The sequence below is a fragment of the Cyclopterus lumpus genome, chromosome 22 (genome assembly GCF_009769545.1).
Source record: "Cyclopterus lumpus isolate fCycLum1 chromosome 22, fCycLum1.pri, whole genome shotgun sequence".
Taxonomy (NCBI): Eukaryota; Metazoa; Chordata; class Actinopteri; order Perciformes; family Cyclopteridae; genus Cyclopterus; species Cyclopterus lumpus.
The window spans coordinates 5,698,571-5,716,556 of record NC_046987.1 but is presented as its reverse complement, the minus strand read 5'-3'; the positions used below and the strand labels follow the sequence as shown (position 1 = coordinate 5,716,556).

At 43.9% G+C, this 17,986-nt stretch overlaps 1 protein-coding gene across 2 annotated transcripts; it reads left to right on the top strand.

The window, feature by feature from the left end:
* Positions 1-2,300: 2,300 nt before the first annotated feature.
* On the top strand, positions 2,301-17,574 carry LOC117751070 (F-box only protein 33). Of its 2 annotated transcripts, XR_004611847.1 has the most exons (7): positions 2,301-3,089; positions 5,649-5,759; positions 7,483-7,643; positions 7,785-7,993; positions 8,097-8,394; positions 9,850-10,222; positions 15,991-17,574. XR_004611847.1 is itself a non-coding variant. In XM_034562577.1 (6 exons), exons 1-6 carry the CDS (start codon positions 2,656-2,658, stop codon positions 10,113-10,115), a joined length of 1,479 nt encoding a protein of 492 aa, XP_034418468.1. In that variant the 5' UTR covers positions 2,301-2,655; the 3' UTR covers positions 10,116-10,656. The 2 variants fall into 2 exon arrangements, 1 of the variants encoding a protein (XP_034418468.1); XM_034562577.1 differs by lacking the exon at positions 15,991-17,574 and having other exon boundaries at positions 9,850-10,656.
* The last annotated feature ends 412 nt before the right edge of the window (positions 17,575-17,986 follow it).

The following is a 17,986-nucleotide window of genomic DNA, read 5'->3' as shown; positions in this document are numbered from 1 at the left end:
GATTGACATTTCAAAATGGAGCAATTGGCCAATATAGGTGCCAGCTCTTCTGTCTCCACAAATATTTTTGCTGTGTTTAGTAGGTCCTATTTTTGTTTTAGAATATGTTCTGTTCTTATTTTCACTGCAAAATGTAACTTTTGGAAAAGCATTGATACATAATTAATTTTACAATGTGGAGAGAAATAGATATCATAGTCAAGATATTCTTTTACGTCACTCAAATCAAACCAACAATATCATTGCAAAAATAGAAATGTTAAAAATTGAGCACAGCCTTGTAACGGAAGCATGTCTGTGCCACACAGTTACAACATTTGAGTTTTATAAATGATTGTCTACTTTTGAATGAGCTGTTTCAATTTGCAAACACGATTTACTCACATGATTGTAACATAAATAACATCACCTAAAGCAGAGTTTAAAAAAGTATTAAAAATACACTATTTATCCAAGAGAACAATTAATATTCTTTTTTTTCCTATTAATTAAATGGTATTATCTGAGCCATTAAAAGTATTCATAAAGTGCATGTCTTGTTTATGAGTCTATCATGTAAGAAAATGACCTCTTCCTGGCTCTTAAATGTGAGGCTATTGAGAGGGGCTGCCTGGCTAAAGCAATTACTAAAGAGATCATTCAACTGGTTACTCTCAAAATACTGCAGAGCCAAATTATTTAAATTAAGCACTTGACTTTTACCTTAATTAAGTATTTTACTTGAATTCAATTTAAGTTGTTAATATATTTGATTAAGCTTTCGTCTCGTTGCTTTCACCCTGTAATTTTGTTGAATTTATATTCAAGAATGAATGAGTTTTAGAATCTAGTTTGTGTATTTATATTGTATGTGACACTTTTCTCTTCCCTATTTTTTAAGTGCACCTATAGATCTTGGCTTAGATGTGCAATAAGCCTTTTTCATTTCAAAACATTCTCAACAATTGGGCTCTCACGCTGTGTTTTAATCGTCACTTTGAGGAGAAAGGAATAAATCTGATGTGAAATAAATGTTGGAAACTTAAACTAACAAAGCAACGATAAAAAGCTCTAACACACTCACAAAAGATGGGCTCTTACATCAGACATGCTGGTACATGTTTTATTATTTCTTTATTTACATTATTTATTTATGATAACGTTACCGCACTTGTTTCTGTTTTTTTTTAGCAGAATACCCTGCAAGTGGTTTACTACTTAGATCTAAACAAAGAATCTTGTTCTCTTGTTTCCTTCAAGCCTCATCTCCTCCAAGTAATCGGTGATTGTGACTGAAGTAGAATGGACAAGATAGAGGCCCAGCGGTGATGAAAAGTTTTTATGGAGAATTCGATTAATGTGATGGTGCTGTGATAAGTCATTGTACTGCCATCTTGTGACGATAAGTCCAACAGAATGACCAGACCCACAGTCTTTGCTACCCCATCCCATGATATTAATCAACAAAGATACAACGCTGCTCCCAATAGACCACACATACCAAAAAGAGGCAAACTTCATTAATGTGCAATATCAACATCAATGTATATTACTGTGCAATATCAGTTTTGGTAATTTTACGCTTTACTCATTTATAATATCTTCACTGTTTTGACTACTTATTTGTTATGCTTTTTAACTTGTTATGCTTCTTTCTTTTTTTACTGATGCCTCTTGTTGTACTACTGCTGTGGTACTAATGAAGGGGTGTCTTGTTTTATTCTACCGTATAAGATTTGTGTCCATTTAAAGTTATTGTTAATCAAATGGCTGAAAGCAGAAAAGATGTAATTCAGTATTAAAAAATGTGTTGGTTTCTTTAATGAAAGATTGAAGTGAAAGTATTATATGTTTACTTTTATTTGATAAGGGACAGTGCAAATTAATAAAAACATTTCTGTAAATGCACCAGTGTTAGCCAAGAGGTTATTTTTCATCATAGATATGATTGCAGTGTGGTGCACAGCTGTGAGAAAATAACAGGAATACTTTTCTGTGCATTCCAGTGCAACAGCCCTGCAATATCTAGGCTGCTACCCTCGTTATAGCCTGCTACCCAGGCTATGGCTCCTACTTCACTGATGCATATCATCTGTGTGAATACTGTTGTCACTTTAATTTCATGTTGTGGTGTGGTTGTGTTCCCCCTCTGTAATCTGTGTTTGCAGTGGGTGTGAACTGGAGGCGTTGTGTCTGGGTTGGAATCAATTACAAAATAAAGATCACGTGTCGGCTTGGGTTTTGCTGCTGAGAAACAGCGCCCTCCCGCGGAGTCCGGCGGTATGGCAAAAATAACAGAACTTCAGGACCAAACCATCCATTTGACAACGACGCGATGCGATTACTGGTTACTAAAAAGACGGCAAATAGCCACTAAAGCCTAAACATGCATGAATAGATAAAATCGTAATTTGTACCAAACGCAAATGATGACACGTGTTACGTTACAGGCATGTTTGTAATATTTATGAGGAGTGTTTTGTTTCCCGTGCTTTGAAATAGAGTGGTACGGTCCAATAGTATTGAAGGCAAAGCTAAAAAAAATCGGTTTGTTTTCACTGAGAGGAAGAAGCGTCGCTGTAATTCGCTGCTGCAGCTCCCATTTTTAAAAAAAAAAGGTTGTAACATTTATTTTATAGCTGGTCGCGTTTCGGTCAGCAGCTTCCTCTGCTCGCCATGGCTCTGTGCGGGGGTGTCGGAGCCATGGCTTTGCCCAGCGAGCTCATCGTCCACATATTCTCTTTTCTGTCCGACCGAGACAAGCTCCGGGCCTCGGCCGTGTGCTCGCGATGGAGGGAGTGCCTCTTCTACCCGGCGCTGTGGACCGAGCTCAAACTGCGGATAGGTGGCGGTTGCAACGGCGGCGGCTCCAGCTCCGAGGAGACCCCAAAGCTAGAGTTCCTCATGCGCAAGTTCGGCTCCTTCGTGCGGGAGCTGCAGCTGGAGCTCGCGCCGGTGGAGGGTTACCTGAGCCCTCTGAACAGCGACCCGTCGTCCACCAGGATGGACCAGCCCGACAGCGACCCGCAGCTCTCCGAGCGATGGAGGGACGCCATGGCCACCTACTTGGACCAGGTGCTGTGTGTGTTCTCCAGCATCCGCAACAACAGGTATCGTTACGTTTTCCACCCCAAAAAAACAACAACCTCCCGAGGGTTTGTTTTTATTAATTTTCCGGAATTCGGCTGACCCCACTCTCCCTGCCCCTCCCTCCTCATCTTCTTCCTCCATTTTTGTTGTTTCGTAGTATTTGGTGCGTCGCACTTAGCTAGGCAGCTAGCTAGCTTACTTAGCTATAAACAAACCCCGACATTAGGAGTTACGTCATGGGGTCTCGTCTTTGCAGGCTCGCTTAGCATCCGACGTTATCTTAATACCTCCGAAAACGCCAGTCGTATATCAGTATCGTATGTACACACACTTAAAATAACCACACAGCGTATGTGGGACGGATGCTCCTTTGACAACCGAGAGTTAAACGCTCGTCTGCGCGTCTTTTGTTGCCAGTTCTGTTTTCTATGTTGCCATTGGGGGTCTTCATACCAGCAGATACAATGCGGCGGCTACAGGAGGCTTTGTTGGCCTTGACTTGCTGATATCAGCACTGACACACACGCAGATATTCGGTGTATGCGTGTACACATTTAGCTCCGGTATGCGAGATGTGACCATCTATTTGCCTCATACATACATTCTAGCCACTTCGGCTCATAAAACGTGACTTTGAACGTGCAGCACTTCTCTCCCTCTGTTATACCTTCTTCTCCCACATTCTCTTTTATTCTCCACGGTGCTTTGTAGTGTTGAAAATCGCACCGGTCCACTGCTGTGCGATTCCGGTCTTCGTTCTTGCTGAGGGGGTTGAAACCGTGTTTGAGTTGTTCATGCTGGAATGGGACTGAATTGGCCGTACAGCCAGGTGGATCATTGAGGTTGAAGATATGCATCCTCACGAGGAAGCTACTGCCACCTCAGGATGTGGACATTAAGCAAGGTTGCATCAATTCCTGTTGGTGTAACACAACACAATACATTACATGTCATTTAGCTGACACTTTTATCCAAAGCGACTTAGAATCTTGTTACATTCATACACTGTAGACACAGGGAACAATTCAGGGTTAAGTGTCTTGCTCAAGGACACATCGACTAGGGCGGGGGATTGAACAGCCAACCCCCTGATTGACAGATGGACCTGCTAACCACTGACCCACAGTCGCCACAATAAAGTGTGTTGATTTTTCTTGTATACCAATGATGCCGTGATGATTGGCGTTTAGTACATTGTAGCACGTCGCGTGGAATTGGGATTCTAAGAACTCAATAGGGATTGCTGCAGGCCCTGTACAGTCTTCTTACTCCCAGATGGCAAGCCAGCAATAAATAAAAGAGTAGCTTTAGCAGTATGTCATAATAAAATGTGCCATACTCAACTTGTCATTATTTCATTGCTATTTACCATTTGTATCCATTCAAACCAGTTGACCCCTGTTAAAAACAAATGTCAACTGTCACATTTAACTTCAGCTCCCATGTTATCAGGTGTCAAAAAGTGTGTTTTGTTTCGTTAAGCCAACATATGTCCAACTCCAAGGGTACTGGTACACGTTAAAAAAAATAATGTGGATAGGTAAGTCATTGGTCCTTTACTAGCGGTGTCCCACACCAAGTAGGTGGACATGAGCCTGCTATTTATTTTTTTGAAGCTTAGCTCTCAGTTAATTTGCATAGAGTGGGCTTCATCAAACGTAATACACACAGAGCCCACGTCATGGTGGTTTGGTTATCTTATCCATCCACAACCTACATCGTCGATCTTCCGAACATCATTGTCAGAAACGGATGCAGACGGTCCGTTTGGACTGCTTTTCAAAGCAGCAACTTTTTGCATATGGTCTGCTGCTCGATTGTTGGAAATCTATTTTGGGCTGCAGGATATAAAGAGCTCTAGACGGCAGTGCAGCGAAGTGCATGGCAGACATATTTCTCACAATAGGAGACGACCCAGGAACATACAGGACCATGCCAGGGCTAGATTAGATTGCACAAAATGGTTTACAGTGTGAGGTATCCCCCCCCCCCCCCCACCCCCCTTCTGATATTTGCATTGGAAATGGTTCAACTTACCCCCTAGTCTAGTTGCTGTTGCTTCTGTTAAAAAATCCCAGGTTTGATTGAGATTTAACCACAAAAGAAAAACAACTCATTTGTTCTGAATGTATTTTAAATAGACAATTAACAGTTGCCATGAAAGCAGTATGTTTAACTCCTAACTAAACTAACTCGGGGCTACGAGCACTGGCCCCATCCCCACTTCCTGCTTACAGCAGAACACACCCATCTTCAAACTTTGTCTTTATTTTGAGCTCAACTGCGTGCCTGTGTAGTTGTGAAGTCCTGGCTTTTAGCCTGGATTATGTGTTTAGAATATTAGCTCATGGCTCGATTGAGAGACGCTTGGTCCACTTCCCGAGCTGGTAACCGTCGTCATGCGTTTGTTTGGGCCACATAATTATACATAACTCTGTGTGTTAAACTTGTTTCGTAGTACAGGCCACATTTTTCCACAATGACACAAGCTTACAAGGTGAAAACAAAAAAACATTGTTGCAGTCGTTTCTTTTTATATATATTCCTAACATTCTTTCTCTCTCTCTCTCATCCTCTAGAAACCTGCGGAAACTGAGTCTGTATGGAGACACCTGTGTTCTCCAGCAGGAGGGACTTTTGGACCGCTCCAACCTGCACCAAATTCACCAGGGGGACAAAAAGATCAATGAGTAAGCCCGAGTAAAGCAACATATGAATCCGTGACAATGGGTTGGATTTAATATATATTCCTGTCCATAGAGTGCTTACTTGCATTATGAATAAAATATCCTTTATCCTGGTAAATGATTGGCCGCCAAACAAGAATAGACAAGAAAATATTTGTTGTCTTTTTTAAAAATATTCTGTAAGAATGTTTGAATGTGACTGTTCACAGGATGGCTCTGCATTGTTTGGAATTGAAAACGGCGCGTGTCGTTTGGTGTTTCAGAAGGATGATGTGTTTTTAAATGGGTAGACAGTTTGTCTTTGTCCAGTTAGCGGACACACGGCCTCTCCAGCAGCACGACATCAAACGCACTCGCTGTGTGTGACCAGCTCTCCGTCGACCCACTGGTAGGCGGATGTATGAATGAATAATGCTGAGGTGCAGCGGACTAAGGACCACAGTCTCTGAGGAGGGAGTGATTGTTTACTGACTGAGAACGGCAAATAATCATGTGATGATTTTTAAAATAATCACGTGTGCCAACATGCTAATTAAAAAAATTGTTTTGATTTAGGTCATTATGGTTTGACAGAAAAATGCGCAGAGCCGGCCTGATGGTTTTATAACGTTGGATGTTCACCCAGCTTGATGCGCTGCTCGGTGGCTTTCATGCGCAGAGAATCCCCATGTTGCGTTTCACACATTGATGGTGTTTCCACCATTTCCTTTTTAAATAATAAGTTTACGGCCATCACAAGTAGCGCTGTTGGATCTTTCTTTGTGAAATGAAGCCTGGCTTTGGTCCGCTTCTTTGTCTTCGCTGTGGCTCTTTTCTTCCTTGTTGCAAGTTTCCGGCAGTGTATTGTAGATTTGGTTGTCATGGCGCACACGTTTTTACAACACGCGACTTTCAGAAAAGCATGCCGGCGCAGATGAAAGGAATCAGAGGGCTCAGGCACACAATTCCGATGGATTGGACAATCTGGATCCGTTTCTAAATCTCTAATCTCTAAACTGGAACATTTTTTCAATCTGTGGCCAAATCCGAAGTTATGTTGATGCAAATCTCCCCAAAATCTGGGGAAATAACCTTGTTGATGTCGTCAGAATTAATTCTTCATGAACTTGGAGACAATAAGCTTTGTTAAGAGTAATGTTACTTCCTTGATGTTGCACTATTATGTATAAATATCGTGTATGTGTGTCAGAATACTCAAGTGGGGCACTCTCTCTCGATGCCCTTTACTTTTGGTACCCCAGTATTTCTCATTCATGGCAACCAGCGTGGGTTCTTCTGGGGTGGGTGGCATTACATGCAAATGCATTGTCAATTTTTTATACCTTCTACACTCTGCGTTTGAAGAACTGGTCTGGATGATGTCAGATTGTTTTGGTGAACTTGATCATTAGCCACATAAGATGTGTTGAAATATAATTGCCAGATTACCCAAGTATAGTCTGTGTTTACTCATCACACAGAGTTTAATATGATGAAATGTTCCGTCAGGTTTCACAAGTCTTACGTACAGTGTTTTTCTGTTGCATATCTTTCACAAACAAATATCTTCAGCCTTTTTAGTTTTTCTCCTTTCTTCACGCATACGGTTAATTTCTGGGATGAAGTTTGTCCTCGATTGGATTTGAACTGGCATACACGGCTCTCACGATGCCTTAAATGTTGTGCTAGTAAATTGACTTGAAGCTAACCTTCCACCCCCTCGTTCCCTCCACGGTGCTCTTTGCAGAATCCAGCAGTTGTTCATGGAGTTGCTGTCTAACGGCAGGCAGCTCAGGTGGCTGTCCTGTAGCTTCATGCTGGGTCTGGTGACCCCCAGTTCCTTAGCCTCCCTATCAAATCCTTCAGCGGAGACCCTGCAGCACCTCAGTTTACTGGACCACCAGCTGGGTATGTGTAGGTGTGATTCTTCAGTGTGTCCATAAGTAGTTCCAGCTTCAGTTAAAAACAAAACAACAATTGGATTATATTGGTGTAAATCCAGAACAATATTATGTTTTGTACAACTAACCGCTACCGATTTCCCCTCAGGTCCCCTCATCTCACCGTCAGAGTTGGATCGTCTATCTAATCTTCATTCTTTGTCTGTGGATTTCGCTGATTTCACATCTGAGCTTTGCGCTCTGCTGGCGTCTCCTCAGCGAACTCCGCTGCATCGCCTCTCTCTGTTGCTCAACGGCGCCGCTCTGGAATTCAAACCGCTGGAAGGCACCGCTACCGAGGACGATTGGAAAGCACTGGTAATGCCACACGCTTCTTGTGGGCCCTAGGAGCCAGGAAAAGAAAATGTATTCCAGGTCAGCCTTTTGCTCCATTTGTTAAGTTTACCGGATCCTCCCACAGATTCGCGTGAGTGCCAACCTGCGTGTGTACATCATGGCCCTGGAGGTCGACAGCTCGGAGCTCCTCAGGGTCCTAAAGCCCAGCCTGCCTCTGGAGCGCCTCCACCTCGACAGTTACAGCTCGCTGGTGACCGACGCCACACTGGAGCTCATATCTCAGCAGTACAACAAAACGCTGACTCACTTCCTGCTCCTGAGGGACGACCCCGACTTCCCCGACCTCAGCGTCAATCGGAACGAAGACCCGCTCGTCCTCTTGTCATGGAGATGTACTCAGCTGGCTGTACTGGTGATACATGGTGAGCTCAGCTTGTTGTTTTGGGGATTCTGGTGTGCGCCAGGTCAACTTTGTGACAGCAAAAACATGTGGTTGTAGTGGTTACAGGTAATCTATACATTGATTCAGGCCTGGTTGCAGTGATCTGAACAGCTTTAGACTTGACTATGGGCTGGAAGCCAAGAGAAACATCGTAACTTTAAATCCAACTCAAGATAGGGGATGAGGGCAATAGGAGGCAATACCATGTTAAAAAAACATATATATATATATATATATATATATATATATATATATATATATATATATATATAAAATATTAATGTACTTCTGGGTCAGTTTGACACCAAAGAAACCAACCACAACAAGGTGAAAACATAGATCATCATGTGTGGTGGCGACGCAGACTGTATTTACGACAGATGATTATTAAATGCTCTTAGCCGGTCTCATCACTCTGGAACAGCTGTGCCCGTCACAGTTAAACGAGATAACGACAGCTCGGCAAACAGAAAGCGTTACCTCATGTCCCGATGGTTCAACACACATATAAACCACAAATCTGCACCCAAAGACAGACAGATGATGACTTTCCATGAGCTCCATGTCCTGTAATAATTCCAGAAATAAAATAAAAACATAGTTTTGCCCTCAGGCTCTCTGGTTTTAAGCACAGTGATTGAAATAGATTATTGACATTTTCATAATCTGTTGTTGCAGCAAAGTCTTTAGTTGATAGATTTAATGTCTTTATAATTGAGACCAATCTCAAAATAACAACTTCCGAGGGTGTGTGCACGCTTCATTGTTGTGGTTATTTTTAATAGCCTTTTTAAGTCTTTTACGAAATCTTTACATTTATTGTTTTTACTTTTTCTCAACCTTCGATTTTGTTTCCCCGTCACGTCCCCTCCCGGGCTGCGTAGTCTGTTTCTGACCTCCTGATGGTTTAGTCCAATAGTCACCCTCCTTTTAGCTCCATTTGGCTGTTAACCGAGAGAAGAAGGTGTAGCTCGTTAGCTGCTAAATATTAAGTATGCTAAATCCTATGTTTCCGAGTTCGTCACTAACTCTGTTTGTCTGGTGTTTGCTGCTGTGCAGATCGCATGCATTGGTTTATTTTCCACTGAAAACTGCTTCCTGCTGATTGCAGAGTTTGGTGGTTATAATCTGAGGGCTTGCCAATGTGAGAAATCTTTTACACTAACGACACACTGAATCTCTCGCACAAAGAGATTTGCTTATTTCCAAGAGCATGGTTTCAAACACTGCACACCAGCTGGTCTGGAAGCTGTTGTTGTTGTTCCTGTTCAGTCAGTGCCTTCAACCGCCAGTTACTGGCATTGTGTTTGTGTTTACGGACTGTAAATACGCAACCTGCATATCATCATACATCCTGTCGGGGTTTGTTGAGCGTGAAGCTGTGTAGCACAGTCGTCGATCCTAAATATTGTCTCTCTCTCTTTTCTCTCTGTAGGTTACACTGTTTGGTCCCATAATTTGGTGGCCATTTCCCGGCTGCGGGGCTCCAACCTCCGTATCCTGACCGTCTCCGAGGAGAGCATCGACTTCGATCCTGACCAGTCGGTGAGCATTGAGGGCGACCCGGTGCACAACCTGGTGAAGGAGGTTTCTCTGGGTCTCGGCCGCGTCTGGCACCCCTGCCTGGATTCCAGCCTGGTTTTGTCCGAGCCCACCCAGCACTTCCACCGCGAGCTGCACACCTTCAGCGTCGGCATGTAGGGGGGAATGGCAAGTCCAACACGTCGCAGCCTAGACTGCGTCAAGACCAGACCAGACCAAAGTCCAAGTCAACTCGGACCTCTGAACCAGGCCAAACGAAGACCGAAGTGAGAAATCTAAACTGGATCCTAAAGCAATCTATGAATTACATTTGTGTGAACTGATTGTTTTTATTTTTACTTTTATTTTTCTTTCACAGGGGTTTTAGCACACAATCAAGTCATTTTCCAAATGATTCCCTGTTTTTCTTGCTTTGCCTCCTGATTATCTAGTCGGCCAATGACTTACAATACATTTACCAATCAAGAACATCCCCTTTTCAAATTAGACATTTTAATTTAAATTCTATATTCATACAATTTGAACTCATACCAATCATGACTCGGGACCAATGTTTGTATTGGTCTGCTAAACTGGGTCCCTCCACCACTTCAAATGTCCTCTTGTCTGGCACGGCCCAATCTGGTCTGGTCTTGAGTGACAAGTATTCAGAGCTCGATGTCTCTCCTTCACCGTAATAAACTCCAGAGCCTCTGTATGATGTTTTAGATTTTAGAATTTTTTTTCTTTTTTTTCTTTGACCGTTTCTCATCTCAACCTGCTCTGTATAACCTTGTTTTTTCCCCGTGTGGTGGTTCCCTTGCCTGTATAGGCTTTGTGTGTATTTAAATACAGATATATTATTATCCTGCTCACAGCTAGAATGGGACAACCAGGCAGGTCGAATGATTGGCCGGTGGGGGGGGATTGCTTTAGTTGTGAACATATTTTTCCTTTTGAAAACCTTCGCTCCACATTGGTCTGTCTGTCGGCTCTACTTCAGCAACCGACGGAGTTTGTAAACTAACCAATCGATCACTTCCTGGGTGAACGCAACCATAGCTTGACTTGCCCAGTAGCTCCGAGAGCCTGTGGCAGCAGGGTGGGAATCTCCAGTGTCATGTGGCCGACTGGTGGGTGCTAATCAGTTTTCATGCTGTTCACCAGCAACGACCATGTCAGCGCTGTGACTCGGATGTTATGGTCCCCGTTGGAATGGTTTGAGCCCCTTGCTGGTGGTGTTACGGAGAACATTGTTACATGCTGGCAGCCAACGCACTTCCCACCCTGCTCACTTGTGGATCTTTTGTGAAACACCGCTAGCAGATTAAAAAGGGAGCCTCGTCTATGGAATACAGCCCGTCACGGTGCGACACGCGGTTCTATTTCGATCTGTGGTGAGCTCGTAGTTGCATCTTTTTTTTCTTTCTTTCTTGTATATTCAGGATGAATATAGCTGCCTATGATCACCTTTTTAGAGGGCAAGACTTTTGGACTAGTATCACTTGCTCCAGAGCCCTTTTAAGTCATCATGTCAAAGAAGTGTGACGTAATATGAAGGGCTCTGAGATTAAAAAACAAAACAACCTTCAAATATATATATACATATATAATTTCATTCTTTCATCAATCTAATAGGCAGGAACGAGTTTCTTTCTCAAGATGAACTTGTTTTGGCGTCCGACATTTCACGCTAATGAACTGGTAAAAGAAGAAAGATGCACTGAATGTAACTAAACTCTCGTCCTGTCGTCCAGTCAGGTTTATGTTTTATATCGAAGGCCTGCTGTAGAGCTATACTTGCCTCAGAAATCTGGCAGATGCATATCTCGCCACAACAGTCACAGAATAAATGCGTGAGGACGTCGTAGGTTCCACCGGCGGCCAAAACTAGTTTTTTTTTTTTTCTTATTTTGAAACGTGGCACCAACAGCACAACAAGGTCTTGGGTGTAAACCTTTGGCATATTTCTGAAGGCGTTTAACATCACTATGACCAGGAGAGAGGTGGTGATAATGGAGTAGGGTGTGTCAAACAATCAGTAAGTGTGAGATATTGTCGTTGGATATATATATATATATATATATATATATATATATATATAAACAAACATATATTTTTATTTCCTCTTTAGTCACAGTTGCCTTGGAAACAGCCCCCTTGATTTCTGGATATAGTTGTTGTTTTGTTATTATTAATGATGTTGTTCATTATGCCATCTGATAAACCCCTCGCTCCACCTCGGTTGGTTAGGAGAGGGGGTGGGGTCGGTAAACTTAATCATACATTTGTTTTCAAAGATTAAGGTTGATAAAGACTAAAGAATGGCAAAAGCTGTCTGCTCATTGCACATGTTTTATATCTCAGTCCAGAGGGGGAGGGGGGGGCAGAGAGCTGCTGCGGAGTGAAGGGAATCCATGCTGCTGACGGAGGACCTATCGGGCCCAATTAATTTCTCAAGTGAATGTAGTAAATGTTCTGGTGTGAAAGGTGGCGGTGGCAGTTCCGACTGGCTCGGCCCCCCCGGGCGTCCATTGACCCGGGTGGAGGCTTTTGATCGCTTTTATCGTAAAAAGTAATTAAAGAAATGTCATTCAGGCTCCGCGAAAGTACACGCGCGGCGTGATCGGTGGGGCTCAAGACGGGGCCATTACGAGTCGTGAGCAGTCAAACAACTGGGCCAGGTCAGGGGTCACATCTGCTGCTCCAGGGTCGTGACTGCTGCGTATTTACAACCAGGTGACGAGCCGAGTCGGGTTCTTCGCTGGGGGAAATCCTACTTCCATGAAGCAAATGCTGTCAGCTGGCCATTATTAGGAAAAGTCACTCCCTTATCGGCTTGCTTGTTTTGCACATCATTGCGGTTTTTGAGGGTCGAGGCAACGGCATCGCAGACTGTGAAGTTCCACATCGAGGTCTGTAGTTTACACGGTTGACCAGTGATGTATTTTTTTAAATGCATAGACTGATATGGATCCTGAGTTAGTGTGCCAGCAGAATGAACTGGTCCCAGTGGTAGGGGCCTGCGTTACCAAATGTTTGTTAAGGGACCTCGATGGTTTAGCCGTGATAAATCTCTCTAGTCCTTGGTCCATATCTCAGGATAAAATGCACTCTGGTACCAGGAGTTTCTTTTAAAGGCCGTCTGTGGCTGCATGCCGAGCAGCACACACCCAACGCTCAAAGGGGATGGCAATGACAACGTGACGCATTCAGACCAACATCTGTTTGTTTGGTTTTTGTTTTATCTTTTTTCCTCGCCTCATGATTTGGCCTCTCGTCTCATTTGGTGTTCTTTTTTTCTTTTTAGAGCTTGACTTTTTATGCGAGAGATTTAATCTGTTTTTGTTTGTTATAGGCATCGCCTGGTAAAGAGGGGGAAACAAATCTACAGTAGAACGTCATGTCACACTAGATGGTCGTCTGAGCTGAGCAAATGGAAGTTTTTTTTAAACAGCTGATTTTACAACTCCACCCTCCCCACCGCGTGTGCTTCCTCGTCCGGTTCGCGTCTTCTTAACTCTTAATGGCTCCGACACATCGCCAGCTCTGCCCCGAATTATTTACTCCCAATTGGAAAGACGCATGAAGACGCCCCCCCCCCCCCCGTGTTAATAGCTTCATGTTGCTTGCCGTTGTTTGTTGCCGTGATTGTTAGTTCACTCTTTTAAGGAGGCAGCATTCTGAGTCTAGGGGTCCTTACCAAAATGTTTTCTTCTTTTTTTTTTGCACACCGTGCATTTTAATCTCTCTGTAAAGTGTGCTTGTGTTTGGGGTGTTTTTTTCCCGCACGTTTTAATGCGATCTCTCAAAAGTGTAGAAAATGTGTGACTACGACGGTGTGGCTGTGTTAAGACGTTCTCAGCAGTGTAGCCGTTTGTGTGTGTGTGTGTGTGTGTGTGTGTGTATATATATATATATATTTAAGGGGGGTGGGACGGTCCTTATCACTTCTACTGCAGCAGGAAATGGAAATCTCTCGTTTGTTCTCCGGGTACAATCGGTTTTCAAAAGGAGGAGGAGGGAAAGTTACCATAGCTCAGGCCTCTAGCTCACTCACTGGATCTGGTCTCCTCCCTTGATGTGTTTTTAAGCTGCCAAAGAACACAGTAGACCAGACCTAGACCCAGACACAAGTCTCTCTGAAGTGCCCATGTTACATGCACACTGGCGGGAGGCTGGTTCAGTATTCTTCCCCACTCCGCACCTCCTAGTGCTTTCTTTTCCGGTTTCTCTTTCCTCACTCTTAGTGGTTCCCCTGAGCTCCGACTGCTTCCACCCCACACACACACACACGCACGCACGCACACACACGCGTGCACAGATGTGCTTTGCTGGACCAGACCAAACGCTCTGCGGTTGGCGTTAAAAGGAGACCAAATTGCTAAAATAACAGCAGGATTTCACACCAGCTGTATAGAATGTGTGTCATACAAAGCGCAGTTTGATATTTCTAACCAGCATGTGGTACTCAATGAAGGGAAGCGGCATTGTCGCACACATTCCTCCCTCCCTCCCTCCAATGTAAAAGTAAAATGTAAGAGCTGAGAAATGTGGAGGAGGAGGTTCGATCTCGGCAATGCGCCGTCCGTAGGACTCGGCGCTTCCTGAAGCTACTCGGTGTCACGGTGGGTCAAGTGACGTGATTTACTGCTTGGACCAGGACGCATTCCACCAGTGGGGGGGGGGGGGGCTCAGGCCGCCTGACTTTCGCAAACCGTTCACCATATGGCTAGTTAAGTGTCCGCATGAAAATTAGACTATATATATATAAATATATGCTATATTTTTTGTAACTTTGAACGAGTGGTGTGTTTTGTTTTCTTTCTTTTTTGGAGAGATCAACCAGTGTGAAGTGTGCTACAATACAGCGTAATAACTAGCTTAACTCCTTTTCCATGAAATGGAACCTGCCAGCTCAAAGAACATCACAACACAGTCGCAGGAAGTCAGCCCGCGTATTTGACACGTGAAAAGTCACAGCGCGCATTCCCTGTGGACACACGGGGGCACCTGGCGTCCCGGCTGGACTTATTTATACGCCGCATGCACACAGATGTTTGTGTGACTGACACGCAGCTAGCAGAGCCTTATTTAAAAAAAGAAATGCCATTAAAAATGACGGGTGCGAAGGCTCTAGAGGAAAAGTGAGGCGTTGGTTATTCAGGAGACCATTACCAGCAGTTACTGTACAATAATGTGGTCGCAGCCAGTTCAATCTGCCCTTTTTGATTTGTGTTTTTTTGTGCTTATTATATGCGTTCATAGATAAATCCTAGATGATCAGGGCCCCCGTGGCCTGCTGGGTAATTAAATCCACAGAGCTGGCCTCTAATGTACTCCACCTGTAGATACTCGGGGTTCTGGGTCCATCTGTCCGACCCGGCCCGTTGACATAGTTGGGTTTTCTCGCCTCTGCGCTCAGCCAAAACTTTATACCATCGACGTGTTTTAGTACCAAAGCAGTCGACTGTCAGATCTGCGACGGTCTAAACGGGCCGAGGCGCGCCACGACGCGACCGTTTATTGTTTTCCCGCTTGAGCGCTTGTAACGCCGACTCTTGGGTTAAATATTCGCAATGATTTTTGAAAAACACGCTTGAAAATAGCCATAGAGGGACGAGGTAGTAAGACGGTTGTGAACCAACGGAGGTTCCAGGCCTTGTTTCTGAAAGGATTGCCATAAAGAGACTGGGTGACCTCATCACGGTGGGAGATTATCAGACGCTTCCCGTTTTGGTTTTGTGTGTTGTTGTTTTTTTTTTTATTTACCTAAATGCTAAGACCACACACCACCACCATGCTTTGAATAGGTTCACACGGGGCTGGACTGTGAAGAATACGGCACGTTTCTGTTACTCTTGAGTGTCGGGGAAACAAACAAACACTGGATGTGCAGTTGTACGTGTATAAAATCAGTCCTGTGTAACAGACGTCTATACGGCTAGATGTGACCTCAGCCAATGGGGAGGCTCACAGCCCGTAGCCACACTGAGGGAGACATTCAGCAACAGTCTTGACACAAAAAAAAAAAATGATCATTTGTTTTTCCCAGCCAGCTTTTTATGACCACGATCTCCGCGTATTGGTGAAGTAAAGAGAAGAAACGACAACATGGCACTGAAAGCATGACCTGGCCAAACTCACGTCCACGGCACACGCCTCCGGAATCCCGCGAGGCGCCCGGCTACATCGATAGATACCCGTGCTCAGTGTCCGCCAACTGTCTTCATGTAGATCTCGGGGGCCCACGTGGCTTCCGGCCGCGAAACAAAGTCTTTCTTGTCAAGTCTGGAGAGCCAAACCTAATTAGCCAGGCGGGCCTGCTGCCCAGTCCAGCTGCACAACTATGCAAGAGGAATGCATATAATCCACAGACGTCTCTATTTTTGTTTTTTTTATTTTCTCTCACTGTCACACAGTAGAAATAGAGACGCGAGCTATTAAGAACGTGCAACAACAATACTTGGCCTTATGATGATTTCTGAAATCTACTTGTTTTATCTGGGGGTTTTTTTGGGTTTGAGATCTTCGTGATTCCGGTCAGCCAGCCCGGCGACGGCAGCGGTGACGGCGGGGCTCACTCTTGGTCTCTGTGAGACCGGATAGACGGCCCCAGTTTTATCGTGGTACGAATGTTGTGCATTTGTTTAAAATCAGGACAGTTTGCAATAACAGCAGTCTTACTGGTGGCCACAAAGGGGCACGAGCAGTGCTGACAGCGCCTCGGCTGCGTCTTTAGAAAACGATAGAGGAAGAAATATAAATAGATCTATATATAGATAGATATATATAAACTCACACAGTGCATATTTGTATTAGGTATAAACAATGCATTACCGTGGTATACTCTTATGCAACACATGTCCGGGGGTTCAATTTATGAACATGAAGTATATAATGAAATCACACAGACTTTGTACATCCGGGGAAAAGCTACATCGTCGCCTGTTTGTGTGTTGTTTTTTTTTTGCGATAAATGGTTGGACCATCCTTAATGTTGAATATTCTGGGCGTTCTGTTCCTGTGTGATTTGTGTGTGTTGTAGTGAGCACATAGCAGTGGGTTCTCTCTGTAGGCAGGGAAGCAGACCAAAAGCCCAACACACAGCTGGACCCCACTGTCAAATCGCATGGAGAATCTTTTTAAATGCAGTTCATTAGTTTTTCTTAAAAAGAACCAACAACAAAAACGTTGAATCTAATCCATACGTGGTTTTAGAAACGTCCCGAGTGCGAGCAGCTGCGTGGATCAAGACTTAATCCGACCGGGAAAAGAAAAGCTCCTCTTACAAGAACTCCCCTCGGTTTGGCTGCACGTGAGAACGTTGCGGTCGAGAACTGGGCTTCATCTACGCCTGCTCTATATATTAAATATGAAATAATTCAAAACTTTAATTTGAGACCTTTGCAGCTGTTTTTTTTTTTTTAGTCTGCAGGGAAAGAGTCCTCTCCCGCTGAGGGGACAGATTTTATCATAGTGTCAATCCATGGTTCTGTTGAGGAGAAAACCTCCATGTAAGACCTCTTAACTGATGGGGTACACTTGAGGGGGGGTTAATATGCCGAATGTTGATTTGAATTAATGTTGAATGAATGCTTCTCTTCTTTTAGTCAGTGAATAAAAGCATAAAAAAGTTGTTTTGCTCCCTGTGTCTTATTTATTTCCGTACTGAAACCGTAAAATACATACACCATGTACGTCACCATGGTTACGGAAGACGGACTCCACCCAAGGTAGGACAGTGGATGAGCAGGGAAATGTGAGCGCTTCTCTGGAAAAGGAGCAGTGAAACATCCCTACCCTTATGTGAAATACATGTTAATGAGATTCAACCACTGTCGCCATGACAACACAGCCGCGAGAGCAGGAAGAGAGGTACTTAATTAAGGACTGAGTGAGGAAGGATGGATTTCCCCCTTTAAACCGTAATACGGCTGCAATACTCATGTTTAATAAGAAGTCATTTTGGTGAACTGGAGGGTTTAGATTTGAGGAACATTTACCAATAGTAAAATAATTGAGTTTCCTTTGTTCAGAGCTCAGCCAAA

Bases quoted from the DNA above. Each gene is read 5' to 3' on its own strand.
- LOC117751070 (XM_034562577.1), top strand. From the start codon at position 2,656: ATGGCTCTGTGCGGGGGTGTCGGAGCCATGGCTTTGCCCAGCGAGCTC. The intron at 7,994-8,096 runs GTAATGCCACAC...ATCCTCCCACAG, and splicing joins AGGACGATTGGAAAGCACTG to ATTCGCGTGAGTGCCAACCT. The intron at 8,395-9,849 runs GTGAGCTCAGCT...TTCTCTCTGTAG, and splicing joins GGCTGTACTGGTGATACATG to GTTACACTGTTTGGTCCCAT.